This window comes from Myotis daubentonii, chromosome 1, assembly GCF_963259705.1.
Source record: "Myotis daubentonii chromosome 1, mMyoDau2.1, whole genome shotgun sequence".
Taxonomy (NCBI): domain Eukaryota; kingdom Metazoa; phylum Chordata; class Mammalia; order Chiroptera; family Vespertilionidae; genus Myotis; species Myotis daubentonii.
The window spans coordinates 184,462,092-184,478,549 of record NC_081840.1 but is presented as its reverse complement, the minus strand read 5'-3'; the positions used below and the strand labels follow the sequence as shown (position 1 = coordinate 184,478,549).

The following is a 16,458-nucleotide window of genomic DNA, read 5'->3' as shown; positions in this document are numbered from 1 at the left end:
GCATCTCTGGCACTTGGCTGGTCCTGAATTGTTTCCTTTATGATAAACCAGTAACAGTAACTAAAGCACTTTCCTAAGTTCTGTGACCCATTCTAGCAAATTACTGAAACTCGGGAGGAGGTTGTGGGAACCCCCACTTTATAACCTGTCAGTCAAAGAGTACGGTGGTCTGTGCCTCTCTATTGCCACGTGCACTGGGAGGCAGCCTTGTGCGACCGCGCCCTTAAGTCTGTAGAAGCTGACCTTAACTCCAGATAGTGCCAGAACTGAGCTGACTCGGAGGACGTCAGTCGGTGTCCACAGAGAATTGGTTATTGGTGTTAGGAAACACTCCACATACAAAACCCCTAATTTGTTAAAATCTAATTAAGGCAGACTGAATCCATTCAACCCGTAGAAGTTACCTACTGACTGAAGAATAACACGTGTCTTCTTTCTTTATAGTTATGCAAAAGAGAAACTTTTCCGGAAGTTTTGATCAGGGGCCCAATATTTTGTTGTCTGATCACAGCCACTGATAATGATAGAACAAACAGTTCAGGGTCACAGCAGGAATCCCTGTCATGTGTCAGAGTCTGCCCTGTTCCGGGCATTATACCACATCTTACACTTCCATGTAAATATTGTTTTTTAAGTTGGGGAAAAATACAACAACACTATTGCTTCAGCACCAGTAAAAAAAAAAAAAAAGAGGAAAAAAAGGTATAATAATTCTAAGACACTAGCACAAAGTAATACATTTTAAGTTATGAATACTTTCACAACTAGTGAGTACTGCTTCAAGTTTTACTGGGAGAGCATTCAAGGATAGTTTATTTCAAAATAGAGTGTACAAGACAGGGTATCTTTAATTAAAATTTCACATAAAAAGAAAAAAGTTTGCAGGGCACTATTTATAAGTAACACCACAATTAATTGGGCATCATATCTCTGTAAAGAATAGGCAAGCAATGTGTCACTTTAGTAACATTTTTTCCTGGTCTTTCACTTTCTGTATTCTCTTTTCTTGATTTCTTATCATTGAAGACATTGCTGAAAATGTTGATAAGACAAAGTTAGAATAACAACATTTACTGAGGCTTTAATTCTATTATGTGCTTTTTAAAAGGTCAGCTTGCTACTGTAGAATACATGCATTCTGAGCTCAAGAACTTGAAAATGCAAAGTAGTATATTTTTGAAAAGATATGTTATGGAACAGAGCTAAGGATAAATCTCTACTAGTTTAGTTATTTTAATGAGCATAATTATTATGATAGAAGGAATGCATACTATTGTTAATAATCTGAACACCTCAGAAGTGTACAGAGATGCAAGTCAGTCTGTGTCTCTGCTCCCTTCACCTGTTGAGCCCACTCCCTTGAGGTCATCGCTGTAAACAGTCTGGTGAATATCTTCATGCGCACCTGTGTACACACACACACACACACACACACATACACACACACACTCACACACTCACACACACACACACACACACACACACACTCACACACACACTCTCACACACACACACACACACACACACTCACACACACACACACAACACACACACGAGTTTCTTCTTTACATAAACGGAAATGTAGTATAACTTGTTCTGTAGCTTGCTTTATTCACTTAACAAAATGTTAACATCTTCCCAGTTCAGCTCACAGTTTGTTACGACTGCACAGTATTCCATTATATGGATGTACCAATATGGTAATAAACACATTTTTAAAAGTTGCTTTCTTAGTTTTGTTTTTAAACAATGTTACAGGAAATACTTTTGTAAACAACCCTTAGTGCATTTGTAGAATTACTTCTTATAGAAAAAAATTGTTAGAAATGGAATTTCTGGCCCAAGGCATATGTATGTGCACTTTAAATTTTGACAAATGCTCCCCAAATTCTCTAAAACATATTTGTTTCATAATTTCCAAGAGACATCCCATTCAGACAATGTATCCAATATAAAGGTCTTTATATATTTTTAAACAAATGCAACAAGTCTCTCATTTGAACAATTAAATGGTGGCATTACTCAAATAAACCCAGTAATATAAACCAAAGCGTGATAAAAATGGAGCCAAGGAGATACTGCACCTTCTTTGAAAAGCTCACAATAACTTAAAATCAAACATTTTCTGATATTTTTCTCCACAGGGTCTGGTGTCATTATAAGGGATCTAGAGCCTTTTTAAATAATAATTTGGTAAAACATGGATTTCGGAGTTAGAAATTACGGAGATCAAGTCCCAGCTCTACTACTCATGTGACTTGGGCTTTATTGACTGTGATCTCACTTGTAGTTTCAAGTGACGTAACATTAGTGCCCAACGTCCCAGTTGTGAGGTTCACATGGAGAAAACATCAGTAAAGCTCTGGGAACAGGGCTTGCCACAGAGCTGGAAAATGCTCAATAAATGCTGATAGCAATGATGATTATTAACAAAGTTAAATTTATTTTATAAGGATTTGTTCTTAGAAAAATATCCTTCATGTGCATTTTACTTCTCTAGAGCTGGGAGATAGAATAACATGTATACTTCAAAATGAACTTCCCTCTGAAAAGAGGCTCCAGGACTCATGAATTTATGTCAGAAAAGCATAGAGCGAGATAGCCCTCCCAAGCCCATGGAACATATCCAAATCCTCCCCTATGCTCAGGAACATCCACTTAGCACTTATGCCTAAGCGCTGCCTGTGATTTGCAGAGTACAGTAACGTCTCATCCAAACAGCTTTAGGGTATTTATCAGTGGTTTGGTTTTTTTATGTGGCCTAGTCTCTTTTTCTTTCTTTAAGGTGGAAGAGTTATTAGTGAAGCAGTGAGAGAGAGAGGGCTGCTCCACAGACACAGCAGCCTGTGGCAGAGTCGCGTACACTCCATGCTAACCAAAGCCCTGTGTAGGCTGTGTACCGCTATTTTGTTTTCTGGCTACTGACCGCAGTCATGCCCTAGCTATTGCCACACAAATGCTTATCTACAGTAGAGCAGGAGTACAGTGACCTGCCTAAGGTCACACAGTTAATCCAGGGGTTGGTCAGGGCTCAGACCCTTATATGTTGCTTAAGACTGCTTACTCAGGATGCTTTACAGCGGGCCAATAGATAGGAGGCGTCACCTGAAGGGGAGGGGAGTATTCTTTTGAGCAAGGAAGATCTCGCCAAATGTGCACTGTACCTTGGTTCTTCAACTGTAAATCTTCCACCAGAGTTTGCAAGCTTTCCAGTCTGTTCTGAAGCTTCCTGCATGTTTTTCCTGTGGTTTCTATTGGCTGAGACTGTGAAGCTATTAGAAAATTGCTTAGATGTGATATTAAAAATCTATTTAATATATATTTTAGAAATCTTCCAATTACAGGTTAAACAACCGTTCCTTTCAAATAATGAAAACCTTAACCTATGAAAACCTATTTTAAAATAAAGAAGTGTCTTATCTAAATACTGCAATGCTAACTTATTTTATTTTGTTTTAAACCAAGCTGATTTACTCTTATTTAACTACACAGCATTAAATGGGAGGAGTGAGAGAAATACTTTTTGTTTAATGATATATTCTGCATTGTAAATGACAGCTTCTCATAACAAACCTTAGAGTTCCATGAACTTAGGGTTTGGAAGAGCAAGATTTACTACTGACACTGGCGACATTCCTGCAGGTGTGTGAGGCCAAGTGCGCATTTTAGCTGCTGTCACCTGAATGGGGGAGGGCACACGGCGGAAGAGGGCAGCCTGATGCTCACCTGGCTGCGGGGAGCCGAGAATAATGTGGCAGGAGTAACGGAGGAGGGGCTAGGGCAGCGATGCGAACCCATGACACGCGAGTCAGAGGTGACACGCGAACTCATTTTTTGGGTTGATTTTTCTTTTTTAAATGGCATTTAAATAGATAAAATAAATATCAAAAATATAAGTCTTTGGTTTACTATGGTTGCAAATATCAAAAAATTTCCATATGTGACACGGCACCAGAGTTAAGATAGGGTTTTTCAAAATGCTGACACGCCGAGCTCAAAAGGTTCGCTGTCACTGGGCTAGGTACACGCAAGCTATTCTCTAACAAGGATGCTAAGTTTTGTCAATCTCTAAAAAATACTCAATCGGCAATCTCAAGATTGTAATTTCAGTCTTAGTCTCTGATGCGACAATTTGCCTAGTTTACCCCTTGCCAGTGGGAATGATACCCGAGAGCCTGGGTCCTCTGACTCACTGTCACACAGGATGAAAAACACTTCAGGTTCAAGTCAACATTTATTTATTTAACATCCACTTATTATCAGACACTTATTCTAAATCAAACATTTTCCTATCTGTCTTAGCACACACACAAAAAGAACTTAGAATAAAAAATGAGAACATTCTGGTAAGTTTGCATGATAGACACTCGCATTTACAAAGGCACGGACAGAAGAGGGCTGGGATTTCAATAAGAGAAGTCACAACATTGTAAATGTAAATAAGAGAAGTCACAACATTGAAAAGAAGACTCAAAATCTTATTACAAATAGAAAAAAAATCATTATTTGTGACAGAGAAAGAAAGAGACAATATTTACGTATGTCTATGTATATTTACTAAGGGGTGTGTGCATGTGTGTATACTCAATAGCTATTATTTAAATCAGACCCACTTAAGTTGCACAGCTAGCAGAACTTGCATATAAGAACACCAAATAAAATCTTATTCTGATTATAAAAAGGAACTTTCCGTTTACCAGAGCAGGGAAATCAATTAATCTCGTCGGTGATATCAGGTGATTCTTACCTTTAACAGAGTCAGCTGAATGGATAGTTTTGGCGGACCTGTATGGAGATGTGGAACATATGGAACCTTCAGCCGAACTAGTTAGGAGGGAGTGAACCGGAGACTTCTTAGGAGAAGAATGGAATGACCGAGTAGCTGAATTTTTCACAGATGGATTGACTAAAATTTTGCAAGAACAAAAGAAAAAGCACAGATTTAATTAAAAATATTATGCCACACTTCTCAACAAGTCAAAATTTCATGAAAAATGTTTCCAATGATGGGGGGAGGGAGAAAGGATGTCCTATACCCAGGGCTTGAGGTAGAACCCACAGGTCTGGACAATGGAGGCACAGACCAGCATGATTCATACAGCATGACTGCACAAACCAAACAGGTTCTTCTATATAAAGAAAACCATATCTCAACATATCGATAAAACCTGCTAAAAAGCAAACAAACAAAGACAAAAACAATCTTAAAGCTGCCAGAAGGGCAAAAAAGACAAATTACATTTAAATGAGCAACAATTAAATTTAGAGTTCACCTCTTCATAGAAACAATGGAATATTTTCAAAGTGAAGGAAAAATGTCAACCCTAGAATTCTATACTCAGCAAAAGATATTCTTCAAAAATGAGCATAAAGACAAGTTCAGAAAAACAGAAACTGAGAAAATATGTTCCCAGAAGACTTACATTAAACGGAACATTAAAGGCATAAGTGAAATAATATCAGATAGAAGATAAAGTGTAACTATGTGGGTTTATTTAAATGAATATTAACCGTACAAAACATGAAACTTATCCATTGTGGTATTTACATTTATAATGAAAATATGTGATAATAATTGAATATAAGTTGGAAGAACAGTGAATGGAGTTAACGTATTCTAAAGTACTCAAAATGTATAAGAAAAGGTAAAAGCACTCATTTATATTAATCTAATAAGGCAAGGATATATCTTGTATTCTCTTGCATAAAACAATAATAAAAACATATAAGTGAAGTAAACATAAAGAAATTGCTAAATTTCAAATGCTTTTTTTCAAATATTAGTTCCTAAAAGATTTATCACAAGTTAAAGATTATTTATAAATTGAGTTTGTATTTATTAAAGAATATTTTATTTTGATTTTATATATACTTCTCTATAAAAGAAAATACAAAAACTTATCTTTTCTCGTATCTCGTTCACCTCACATCTCAATTTTGCCTATTTACATTATCACTGTCCAGATTTACAGCTATACTTTTGTTGAATAACCATCATTTTCAGTTTAATTTTTCCCATTTATCTTGTCTTTCATAGAAATACCGATTATGTGTCTATTTGCCCATTTGCCCTTGCCTTCTAAATCTAACATGTTTTCTATAATTATTTTTTATCTTTCTTAGTGTTAAATATTCCTTTTGTGTAAATTTTCTCTAGGGGGTCTATCACGTTTGTGAGTATGATTTCAGTCATATATATATATTTAATAATGCTTTCCTTTGTACCATTTTTTTTCTTTTCCTTTTTTCTTTTTATTGTTTTTTAATCCTCACCCAAGGATATTTTTTCCAATGAATTTTAGAGTGAAAGGGGAGGAGGAAGTGGGGGGGGGGGGAGAGAGAGAGAGAGAGAGAGAGAGAGAGAGAGAGAGAAAGAAAGAAACATCAACGTGAGAAAGACACATTGCTTCCTGCATTCGCCCTAATGGGGCCTGGGATCGCATCTGCAACCGAGTTGCATGCCCTTGACCAGAAATCAAGCCTGCGACCCTTCGTTCTGTGGACCGATGCTCTAACCACTTAGCAAACTGGACAGGGCTTCTTTTCCATTTTTAGTCTGTTATGCCATTTTGCTTTTCAACAGATTCTGTTATCTTTCAGTCTCTTCCCCGATCTTCTTATATTTACTGGTATAAAGAACATTTTGTCTATAAGTCTTTGGAAATTATATGGAGAACCATCTGTCCCAATTCTTCTCCTTTTCCTTTCATCAATGCTGTAAGTATTAATTCAGCACCTGCTATGCTCCAGGGAGGTTCTAAGTGCCTGGGAGATAGATCAGGCAACCGACCTCTTAGAGACATCTGCCCTTGTGCAGCTTTTGTCTAGCAGGAATGACACACAATGAACAACATAGATAGATTAGTCCGTTATATAGCATATTAAAATATGTGCAAGCTAATAAAAGAAAAAATAAGGGGCTCTAGGAGTATGGGAGGGTAACATTTTTAAATAAGATTGTGAGAGTCTCACTGGGAAAGTGACATTTGAGCAAAGGCTCCAAAGTTGGTGAGGGGTTAGCAATGTGGAGGAACAGTGGTGGAAAGGCCCTGACCAGAAACTGGCTGGGATGTTCGAGAAAAATTCAAGGATGGATGAAGCAGATTTGGAAAAGGGGGAGAGTAGGAATGAGACCAGAGACTTCACAGGGATGTACAGGCTACTGTAACAGTGTTAGTCTGTATCCTCGTGGAAACAGGGAGCCACTGTAGGGTGTTAGGCAGCCCGTTCCAGTGCTTTCATCGGAAACTCACCTGTAGAGGGGAATGTGAAGCAGCTCGAGGGATCTTCCAGCTCTCCTGCATGCAATGCGACTGGCTCTCTGGAAGCATAAGAATGGCCATGCAAACACTCCATTTCAAAAACAGTGCTAATCTTGGTGGACAGAAGCAAGCTAATGCAGGCAAAAGTGAGGGCTTAACTATGAACTCAAGGTGGCAGTCCCTACCCTAACCTGCCAAAGCCCTAGGAAACCCTGTGAGGGGGACCCAAAGTTGCACTCTATGCATTCAGTGCCCAGGAACATTTTGCAAAATGAAAATGTAATAGTATATAATCCTAGCTAGAAAATCCACTTTTGTCTAATAGGAGCTATAAAATCCAAATCTTTCTCTCATGGATTCTAAGACTTATTTAAAAAAGAAAAAAAGAAAAAGAAAAAATCTCTCTCAGCAATAGTAGTATCACTTTACAAAAGTATCAGATTTATTTAAATCAGTAAGTTGAAAAATCCACAGAGCTCTGTGGGTTGGGTATCCGTAGGAGAATATTATGGCAGCAGTTCTGAAGGTGGTTCCCTTGCAGGGTTTGTGAGGTCAATAAGTCTTTGGAAATTTTCACTATAATACCAAGACATTTGCTTTTTAACTCTCAATCTCTTACAAGTGTACAGTGAGTTTCACAGAGGCTCCATGACATCTGACATCATAGCCAAGTAAATGCAGATGCAAACAGGAGAATCCAGCTATCTTTTTAAAGCCATGCATTAAATTATGAAACAACACCTTCTCAATGATTGTTTGTTTGAAAATATAGTTATAATAAAATAAATTATTATGGCAACATGCAATACACTTTGTTATTTTTAAACTAAAGGCCCAGTGCCTAAAATCTGTGCACTGGGGGTGGTGGCGGGGGGAGCTCCCTCAGGCTGGCCTTCGCCCTCTCGCATTCCGGGACCCCTTGCTCCTTACCACCCACCTGCTCGCTCCTTACCGCTCAGCTTGCTGTTCCTTAGTGCTGCCATGGAGGTGGGAGAGGCTCCTGCCACCGCCGCTGTGCTCACCAGCTGTGAGCTGAGCTTCTGGCTGAGCGGCACTCCCCCTGTGGGAGCGCATTGACCACGAGGGGGCAGCTCCTGCATTGAGCATCTGCCCCCTGGTGATCAGTGTGCATCATAGTGACCAGTCATTCTGGTTGTTCTGGTCGTTCTGCTGTAATGGTTGCTTAGGCTTTTATTATATAGATACAGTGGGGCCTTGACTTACGAGTGTCCAGACTAATGCGTTTTTTTGAGATACGAGCTGTCTCTCAGCTGATTTTTTGCTTTGCGTTGCAAGCTCAAAAAAATTCGGGTTAGGAGCCAGCTTCAGATACCCCACCGCTAGTTGGCGCAGCGAACATCACAGTGATTTGACATATGAGTAATTTGAGTTATGAGCTCCGTCACGGAATGAATTAAACTTGTAAGTCAAAGCCCCACTGTAGATGGAACTACCTAACAGTCAATGTGCCCCCCTGAGGGGTCCTGGATTGTGAGAGGACACAGGCCAGGCTGAGGGACCCTATTGGTGCATGATTGGGGCCAGGGAGGGACACAGGGGTTGGCCAGCTAGTGAGGGACCGCGGGAGGGCTCCAAGGCATGTCCGGCCCGTCTTGCTCAGTCCTGATCAGCTGAATCAGTCCTGATTGACTGGTAGCAGCAAGCTAACCTATCAGTCGGAGCGTCTGCTCCCTGGTGGTCAGTGCACATCATAGTGAGCGATTGAGCGGCCTTAGCATATAATTAGCACATTACACTTTGATTGGTTGAATGGACGACTGGATGACCGGACACTTAGCATATTAGGCTTTTATTATATAGGATAAATAAATATCAGTATCTTAACACATTGCAGACAGATCATGAGAATTCTCCACTTCATATTACACAGTGTTTACAAAGTGTCATACTTTAAAAAGATATTAGCTTGTAGTGGGATCACTGGGTCAAATGGGACTTCCATTTTTAACTTTTTGAGGAAACTCCATACTGTCTTTCATAGTGGCTGCACCAGTCTGCATTCCCACCAGCAATGCACAAGTGTTCCTTTTTCTCCACATCCTCTCCAGCACTTGTCGTTTGTTGATTTGTTGATGATAGCCATTCTGACAGGTGTGAGATGGTACCTCATTGTTGTTTTGATTTGCATTTCTCGGATGATTAGTGACTTTGAGCATGTTTTCATATGTCTCTTGGCTTTCTGAATGTCCTCTTTTGAAAAGTGTCTATTTAAAAAGTGTCTATTTAGGTCCTTTGCCCATTTTTTGATTGGATTGTTTATCTTCCTTTAGTTAAGTTGTATGAGTTCCCTATAAATGTTGGAGATTAAACGCTTATCGGTGATAACATTGGCAAATATGTTCTCCCATGCAGTGGAATTTCTTGTTGTTTTGTTGATGGTTTCTTTGACCCAGTGATCCCACTTCTAGGAATATATACCAAGAAAACAGAAACTCCAATCAGAAAGGATATATGCACCCCTATGTTCATAGCAGCACAATTTACCATAGCTAAGATCTGGAAACAGCCTAAGTGACCATCAGAAGATGAATGGATTAGAAAACTGTGGTACATCTACACAATGGAATACTATGCTGCTGTAAAAAAGAAGGAATTCTTACCATTTGCAACAGCATGGATGGAACTGGAGAGCATTATGCCAAGTGAAATAAGCCAGTCAATGAAAGAAAAATACCACATGATCTCACTCATTTATGGATAATTAAGATGATTATAAACTGATGAACAAAAATAGATACAGAGGCAGAGCAACATCGAACAGACTGTCAAACTACAGTGGGAAGGCCAGGGAGGATTGGGGGTCGGGGTGGGTAAGAGATCAACTGAAGGACTTGTATGCATGCATGTAAGCATAACCAATGGACACAAGACACTGGGGGGTATGAGAGGCTAGGGGAAGATCAAGGGGAGAAAAAAAAAAGGAGACATATATAATACTCTGTAATACTTTAAGTAATAAAACAATTTAAAAAAGATATTAGCTTGTAAGAACATGTAATAAATAACTTCAAAATGCAATGGGGATTTAATTTTAAAGCATGCCTTTAACATTACGTAAAACGTGTTTTGTACTCATTCAATAGAAACTTATCTGACCACTGGGTAAAGCAAGCAATAACACTACTGGCCTGCAATGTGTTAACATTTAAAAATGCTTAAATTAAAACTTACTTTCCAATACTTAAAATGGCAATAGTAGAAATAGCCCAGATAAACAAAAGCTCTTTGGAATCCTCAATGATATTAGTGAGTGCAAAGGGGTTCTGAGATCAATAAGTTTGAGAATATCTATGTTAGGAAATAAGCCCTGGAAAGGGAGGCCATGGCTACATTGTGTGTGTCTTAATGACCAGGTTAAAGAGTTGCTCAATGCAGTAGGCAGTGGGGAACCTTTGAAGTTTGGGGCTGGGCAACAGATATAGTCTGGGGTGTGCTTTAGGCAGACGGATTTGAAATTGATGCATAGAAGTGACTGGAACATGCAAGAGAGCAGAGACTGAAAAACATCCACACTAAACACTGAAGAGGCCACCACAATAGTCCATAAAGAAAGGCCGAAGGCCTAGGCTGAACAATGGCTGCCAAACATAGCTGTATCCGAATGCCAAGAACCTACTGATGTTACCTTATATGGCACAGAGGTTTTGCAGATGTGGTCACATTCAAGATTTCGAGATGGGGAGACTATCTGGATTATCTGGATTATCTGGATGGGCCCTGAATGCCATCATAATTTTTTTCTGAGTAGGAGGCAGGGGGAGATTTTATATAGAAAGAAGATGATAGGACAGTCTCAGCAGAAAGAGATTGAGGATGCTATGCTGTGAGCTGTGAGGATGGATGAAGGAGCCACAGGTCAGAAAAGGAAGCTCTAGAAGCTGGAAAAAAGGTCAGGAAATGAATTAACCTGGGAGCTTCTGGAGGCTCATGGCCCTGGCAACATCTTGACCTCAGTTCAATAGAACTGATTTAAGACTTCAGGCCTCCAGATAAATTTGTATTGTTTTAAGCTACTAGTTTTGTTACAGCAGCCATGGGAAATTAATACAGTTCGAGGGGATATTGCAAGAAGAAAATGGATGTGAGAGCTGTTTTAGAGTCAAAATTATTAAGATTTGGTGACTAGACAAATGAGACAAGAGAGAAAGAAGAATCAATGATAATGTTAAGATTGAAGCACAGGTGCCCTGAGAAAGCAATTGTGCCAACAGAAGTGTGAGCTGGAGGGGAATGATGTTGTGGAATGGCCATCTTTATTTGTTCACTAGAGGCCCAGTGCACAAATTTATGCACACGTGGGGTCCCTCAGCCTGGTCTGTGGGATTGGGCCGAAATAGGCTCTCTGACATCCCCCAAGGGGTCCCAGATTGTGAGCGGGTGCAGGCGAGGCCGAGGGACCCCACTGGTGCACTATCGGGGCTGGAAAGGGACATGTGAGGTTGGCCAGTCAGGGAGAGACTGTGGGAGGGCTCCAGAGCATGTCTGGCACATCTCGCTCAGTCCCAATAGGCCGGACACCAGCAGCAAGCTAACCTACCAGTTGGAGCATCTACCTCCTGTTGGTCAGTGCACATCATAGCTACTGGTCGACTGGTCAACTGTCTGCCCCCTAGTGGTCAGAGCATGTCACAGTGACTGGTTGACTGGTCGATTCTCTGCCCCCTGGTGCATGTCATAGCAAGCAGTTGAGCAACCTTAGCATATCATTAGCATATTACGCTTTGATTGGTTGAATAGAGACCAGTCAACCAGACACTTAGCATATTGGACTTTTATTATATAGGACTAGAGGCCCAGTGCACAAAAATTTGTGCACTCGGGGGGGGGGGGGAGGTCCCTCAGCCTGGCCTGTGCCCTCTCGCAGTCTGGGACCCCTCGTGGGATGACCACCTGCTGGCTTAGGCCCGCTCCCTGGGGAATTGGGCATAAGCTGGCAGTCAGACATCCCTCTGGAAGCCCGAGAGCCCTTGGGGGATGTCAACTTGCCAGCGGGGAGCAGGCCTAAGCTGCAGTCGGGCATCCTTAGCGCTGTTGAGGAGGCGGGAGAGGCTCCCACCACCACTGCTGTACTGGCAGCCATCAGCCTGGCTTGTGGCTGAGCAGAGCTCCCACATGTGGGAGCGCACTGACCACCAAGGGGCAGCTCCTGCATTGAGTGTCTGCCCCCTGGTGGTCAGTGTGTGTCATAGCGACCAGTCATTCCCAGTCGTTCTGCTGTTAGGGTCAATTTGCATATTACCCTTTTATTATATAGGATAGAGGCCTGGTACATGGGTGGGGGTCGGCTGGTTTGCCCTGAAGGGTGTCCTAGATCAGGGTGCAGGTCCCGCTGGGGTGCCTGGCCAGCCTGGGTGAGGGGCTGATGGCTGTTTGCAGGCCAGTCAAGCGCCCCCCAGTGGGGACCCTCACCCCATGGAGGTTTAGCCAGCCTGGGTGAGGGGCTGATGGCTGTTTTCAGGCTGGCCACACCCCCTTTAGGGTGGGGGGTCCTCACTGGGGTCCCTGGCCAGTCTGGGTGAGGGGCTGAAGGCCATTTTCAGGCTGGCCAAGCCCCCTGGTGACGGAAGCTCCCAGCCTCTCCTTTTTTTCTTTTATTTTTTATTCTGAGATTTATTTACCTTCTATAATTAAAACTTAGTAGCCCTGAGTGGAGCTCAGAGCTAGCCAGGGAGGGCGGGAAGCTTGGCTTCCTCCATTGCCAGGGGCAACCCAAGCCTCCTGCTCACTCCACCTCCGTGGCCACGGCCAGCTGAAAGCAGGTATGTGGGGTTTCTTTATCTTCTATAATTGAAACTTTGTTGCCTTGAGTGGAGGCTACAGCTGGCCACGGCAGGCGGGAAGCTTGGCTTCCTCCGTCACTGGAGCAACCAAGCCTCCTGCTCGCTCCAGCTCGGTGGCTGCTGGCCGCCATCTTGGTTGGGTTAATTTGCATATAGTCACTCTGATTGGCTGGTGGGCATGGCTTAAGGTATAGCAAAGGTATGGTCAATTTGCATGTTTGTCTTTTATTAGATTAGATTATAGTCTTTGGGTCATTGTTTCATTTACTGAAACATCCATATGGAAATGTGAAAAAAAGGAGCTAGATATTATGAAGCCTATATTAGAAACCTTCTTTAGGACATTATGTTGCTTATCTATATATATAAAAGCCTAAGAGACCGGTCGACCAAACAACCGGTTGACGGGTCGCTATGACAGGCACTGACCACTAGGGGGCAGATGCTCAATGCAGGAGCTGCCCCCTTTTGGTCAGTGCACTCTCACAGCCAACCTTTTATGGTGGGCCAACCTCCAGCAGCACCCCCATCCCCTAGGCAGGCCAGCACTGATAGGCCCCGATCAACCCTGATCACTGGCCAGACCGAGGAACCCTACCTGTGCACGAATTTGTGCACAAGGCCTCTAGTTAAATTAACTTCTGAGAGATGTTGCTTTTAGTCAGATTAATTCAAGCACAAATACCAGAGTTACTTGTTCCTTTTTAATTCTGCTCTGGGTATGTGGAATATATTGATTTAGTTTATATGGCTACAGAAGTTTCTGGATTAAGAAACATTACTATAAGATCTTGATTAAAGAAAAGGTGCTGCACCTACAGTGAAATACTGAGGTAAACAGCAATCGTGATATTCTTTCTCACTTATTTGTGAGTTTAAAACATGGCCAATTTGCCAAAACTGGTTTGGCTCAGCAGATAGAGCATTGGTGTGCGGACTGGAGGGTCCCGGGTTCAATTCCGGTCAAGGGCATGTACCTTGGTTGTGGGCATATCCCCAGTGAGAGATGTGCAGGAGGCAGCTGATCGATGTTTCTCTCTCATCGATGTTTCTAACTCTCTATCTCTCTCCCTTCCTCTCTGTAAAAAATCAATAAAATATATTTTTTAAAAAACATAACAAAAAAAAAAACCATGGCCAATTTGCCATAGCATGGAGCATTATAATGCAGTTTTAATTTTCTAGTTATGCATCATACTTTTCAGAGCTTCTGTTAAATACTTAAAAATCACTTCTTCCCATTTGAACACAGGAAGGGACTAGAGCAGTGATGGCGAACCTTTTGAGCTCGGCGTGTCAGCATTTTGAAAAACCCTAACTTAACTCTGGTGCCGTGCCACATATAGAAATTTTTTGATATTTGCAACCATAGTAAAACAAAGACTTATATTTTTGATATTTATTTTATATATTTAAATTCTATTTAACAAAGAAAAATCAACCAAAAAAATGAGTTCGCGTGTCACCTCTGACACGCGTGTCATAGGTTCGCCATCACTGGACGAGGGCCTGCTTTTCTCCACCATTCTCTCTCCTTTACAAACACATCACTGCTGCAGGAAGCAGATTGTTCTAGTCTTGGAAAAACTACAGCAGAGCTTTGCTTAGCTCAGGGAAGCAGCCCTCTGTGCCTATGCCCAGGATTAGGCTCTTTCCCTGGCAGCTCAGTCCAGGTTCCTGGAGTTTAGGCGCCTGCTAGACCTGAGTTCAAATGTGACTCTACTATTTACAAGCTGTATGATCTTGGCAAGTTGCTTAAACAATCTGAGTCTTTATTACTAACCTATACATGGAGATAATAATGCCTATGTCATAGGTTAGGTAGACTTAATGTAGTAAGTCTGAAATAGCCTCAAAACATAAAAATATGCAATAGATAGCTGCAGATATTATTAATAGGAACAATATAGTGTTACACACCAGGTGAGAAGTAAAATCAAATCTCATTTCCTTTAGGTTAACAGGAAGATATACTTAGAAAGATTCAAGTTCATTGTATATTGATCAAGTGTGGGGAAGCACGGGACTTGGTTGGAATGTCTGTAAGGAGGATTCTCTGAAAGGTCGGGGACCTGGGGGGCGGTGGGGGAGCTTGCCAAAGGCGGCAGCCCCTACCTTGACTTTTCCAAACAAGTCCGATCCCCCAGGTATTTTACTAGAATCTTTATGTTTAGACTTTTAAATGTCATTGCTTAGCCATAACCGGTTTGGCTCAGTGGATAGAGCATTGGCCTGCGGACTGAAAGGTCCTGGGTTTGATTCCGGCCAGGGGCATGTACCTTGGTTGCGGGCACATCCCCAGTAGGGAGTGTGCAGGAGGCAGCTGATTGATGTTTCTTTCTCATCGATGTTTCTAACTCTCTATCCCTCTCCCTTCCTCTCTGTAAAAAAAAAATCAATAAAATATATTTTAAAAATAAAATAAAATGTCCTTGCTTAAAGGACGCATGTGTTTTCTCAAGAATGCTTACCCTGCTGATAGTAACTAATAATTAATTTTAGTTCAAACTGTTGTTACAATAAAAGCCAAAGGAGACAGGCGAACAGGACTACTGGGTGGCGATAGCCAAGTAGTCCCTTAGCCTCTCTTTCACAAAAACATGTGTCAGAGTAATCATTCATCCGTCGTTCAGGGTCTGCCAGTCAGCCCCGGCAATCAAGTAGCAGGGACAGTAAGAAAATATTTATAATATGTCTTAATGTACTCACTAAACAAATATTCACTGAATGGCCACTATGTGGCAGGTGCTTGGTACTGAAGACACGGCAATGAATGAGCCTCTGTTCAACTGGAAATTAAACAGTAGGATTCATTCTCATATTCTTATAATATAAAAGGGCTTTGATATCTCTATTATTTATAGTTGGTAAAAATAGAAAAGAAAAAGTGAGCTTTTTCCCAGGCAGTCGGTCAATAAACAGACCTTAGATTGTAAGCAACTTGAGGACAGGCCCCTATCTGTCTTGCTCACTGTCAGTCTCAGGACCTAGCACAGAGTGTGGCACATCACAGGCCATTAGTGATCTCCTGAGTTAATGAATGAACAGGAGTAGAGAGGATATTCTGAAAGTCAGGGCTGGTAAGATCATCTCTTACCTGCTGAAAGTCTCACTTGATTTGCTGCCTTCGGTGGAGTCCCTTAATGAGTTGCTGCTTCTGTTGGAAGGGGGATGGGGAAATTAAAGACTATACAATGTTATTTTAACTTAGCGATAAAACAAAATTGTTCCTCTGAACATTGCTGTTAGACAAGCACAGACTCAAAAGGATGATATTGGGGCACTGGCTTTTCTGGGTGGAGGAAGCAGTATGGAGAAAAAGTTGGAGACAAAAAGAAATGGGAATCAGGAATAGTCTGTCTAGATTAAGCAGGCTGGTGACAGGGAGATGCTTA

The 16,458-nt window shown here is 41.4% G+C and overlaps 1 protein-coding gene across 5 annotated transcripts in view; it reads right to left on the bottom strand.

Annotated features, from left to right (window-relative positions):
• Window positions 1-618: 618 nt before the first annotated feature.
• CCDC158 (coiled-coil domain containing 158) overlaps window positions 619-16,458 on the bottom strand; it is a 78,241-nt gene continuing 62,401 nt past the window's right edge. For 3 of the 5 annotated variants that reach the window (XM_059668025.1, XM_059668035.1, XM_059668062.1), the window contains 5 exons: window positions 16,161-16,220; window positions 7,254-7,321; window positions 4,748-4,906; window positions 3,165-3,272; window positions 620-1,032 (listed from right to left, as the gene is read on the bottom strand). In XM_059668025.1, coding sequence (XP_059524008.1) covers window positions 956-1,032; window positions 3,165-3,272; window positions 4,748-4,906; window positions 7,254-7,321; window positions 16,161-16,220 — 472 coding nt within the window. In that variant the 3' untranslated portion in view covers window positions 620-955. Of the gene's footprint in view, window positions 1,033-3,164; window positions 3,273-4,747; window positions 4,907-7,253; window positions 7,322-16,160; window positions 16,221-16,458 lie in introns of all 5 variants that reach the window. The other 2 variants (XM_059668056.1, XM_059668045.1) reach the window with 2 other exon arrangements.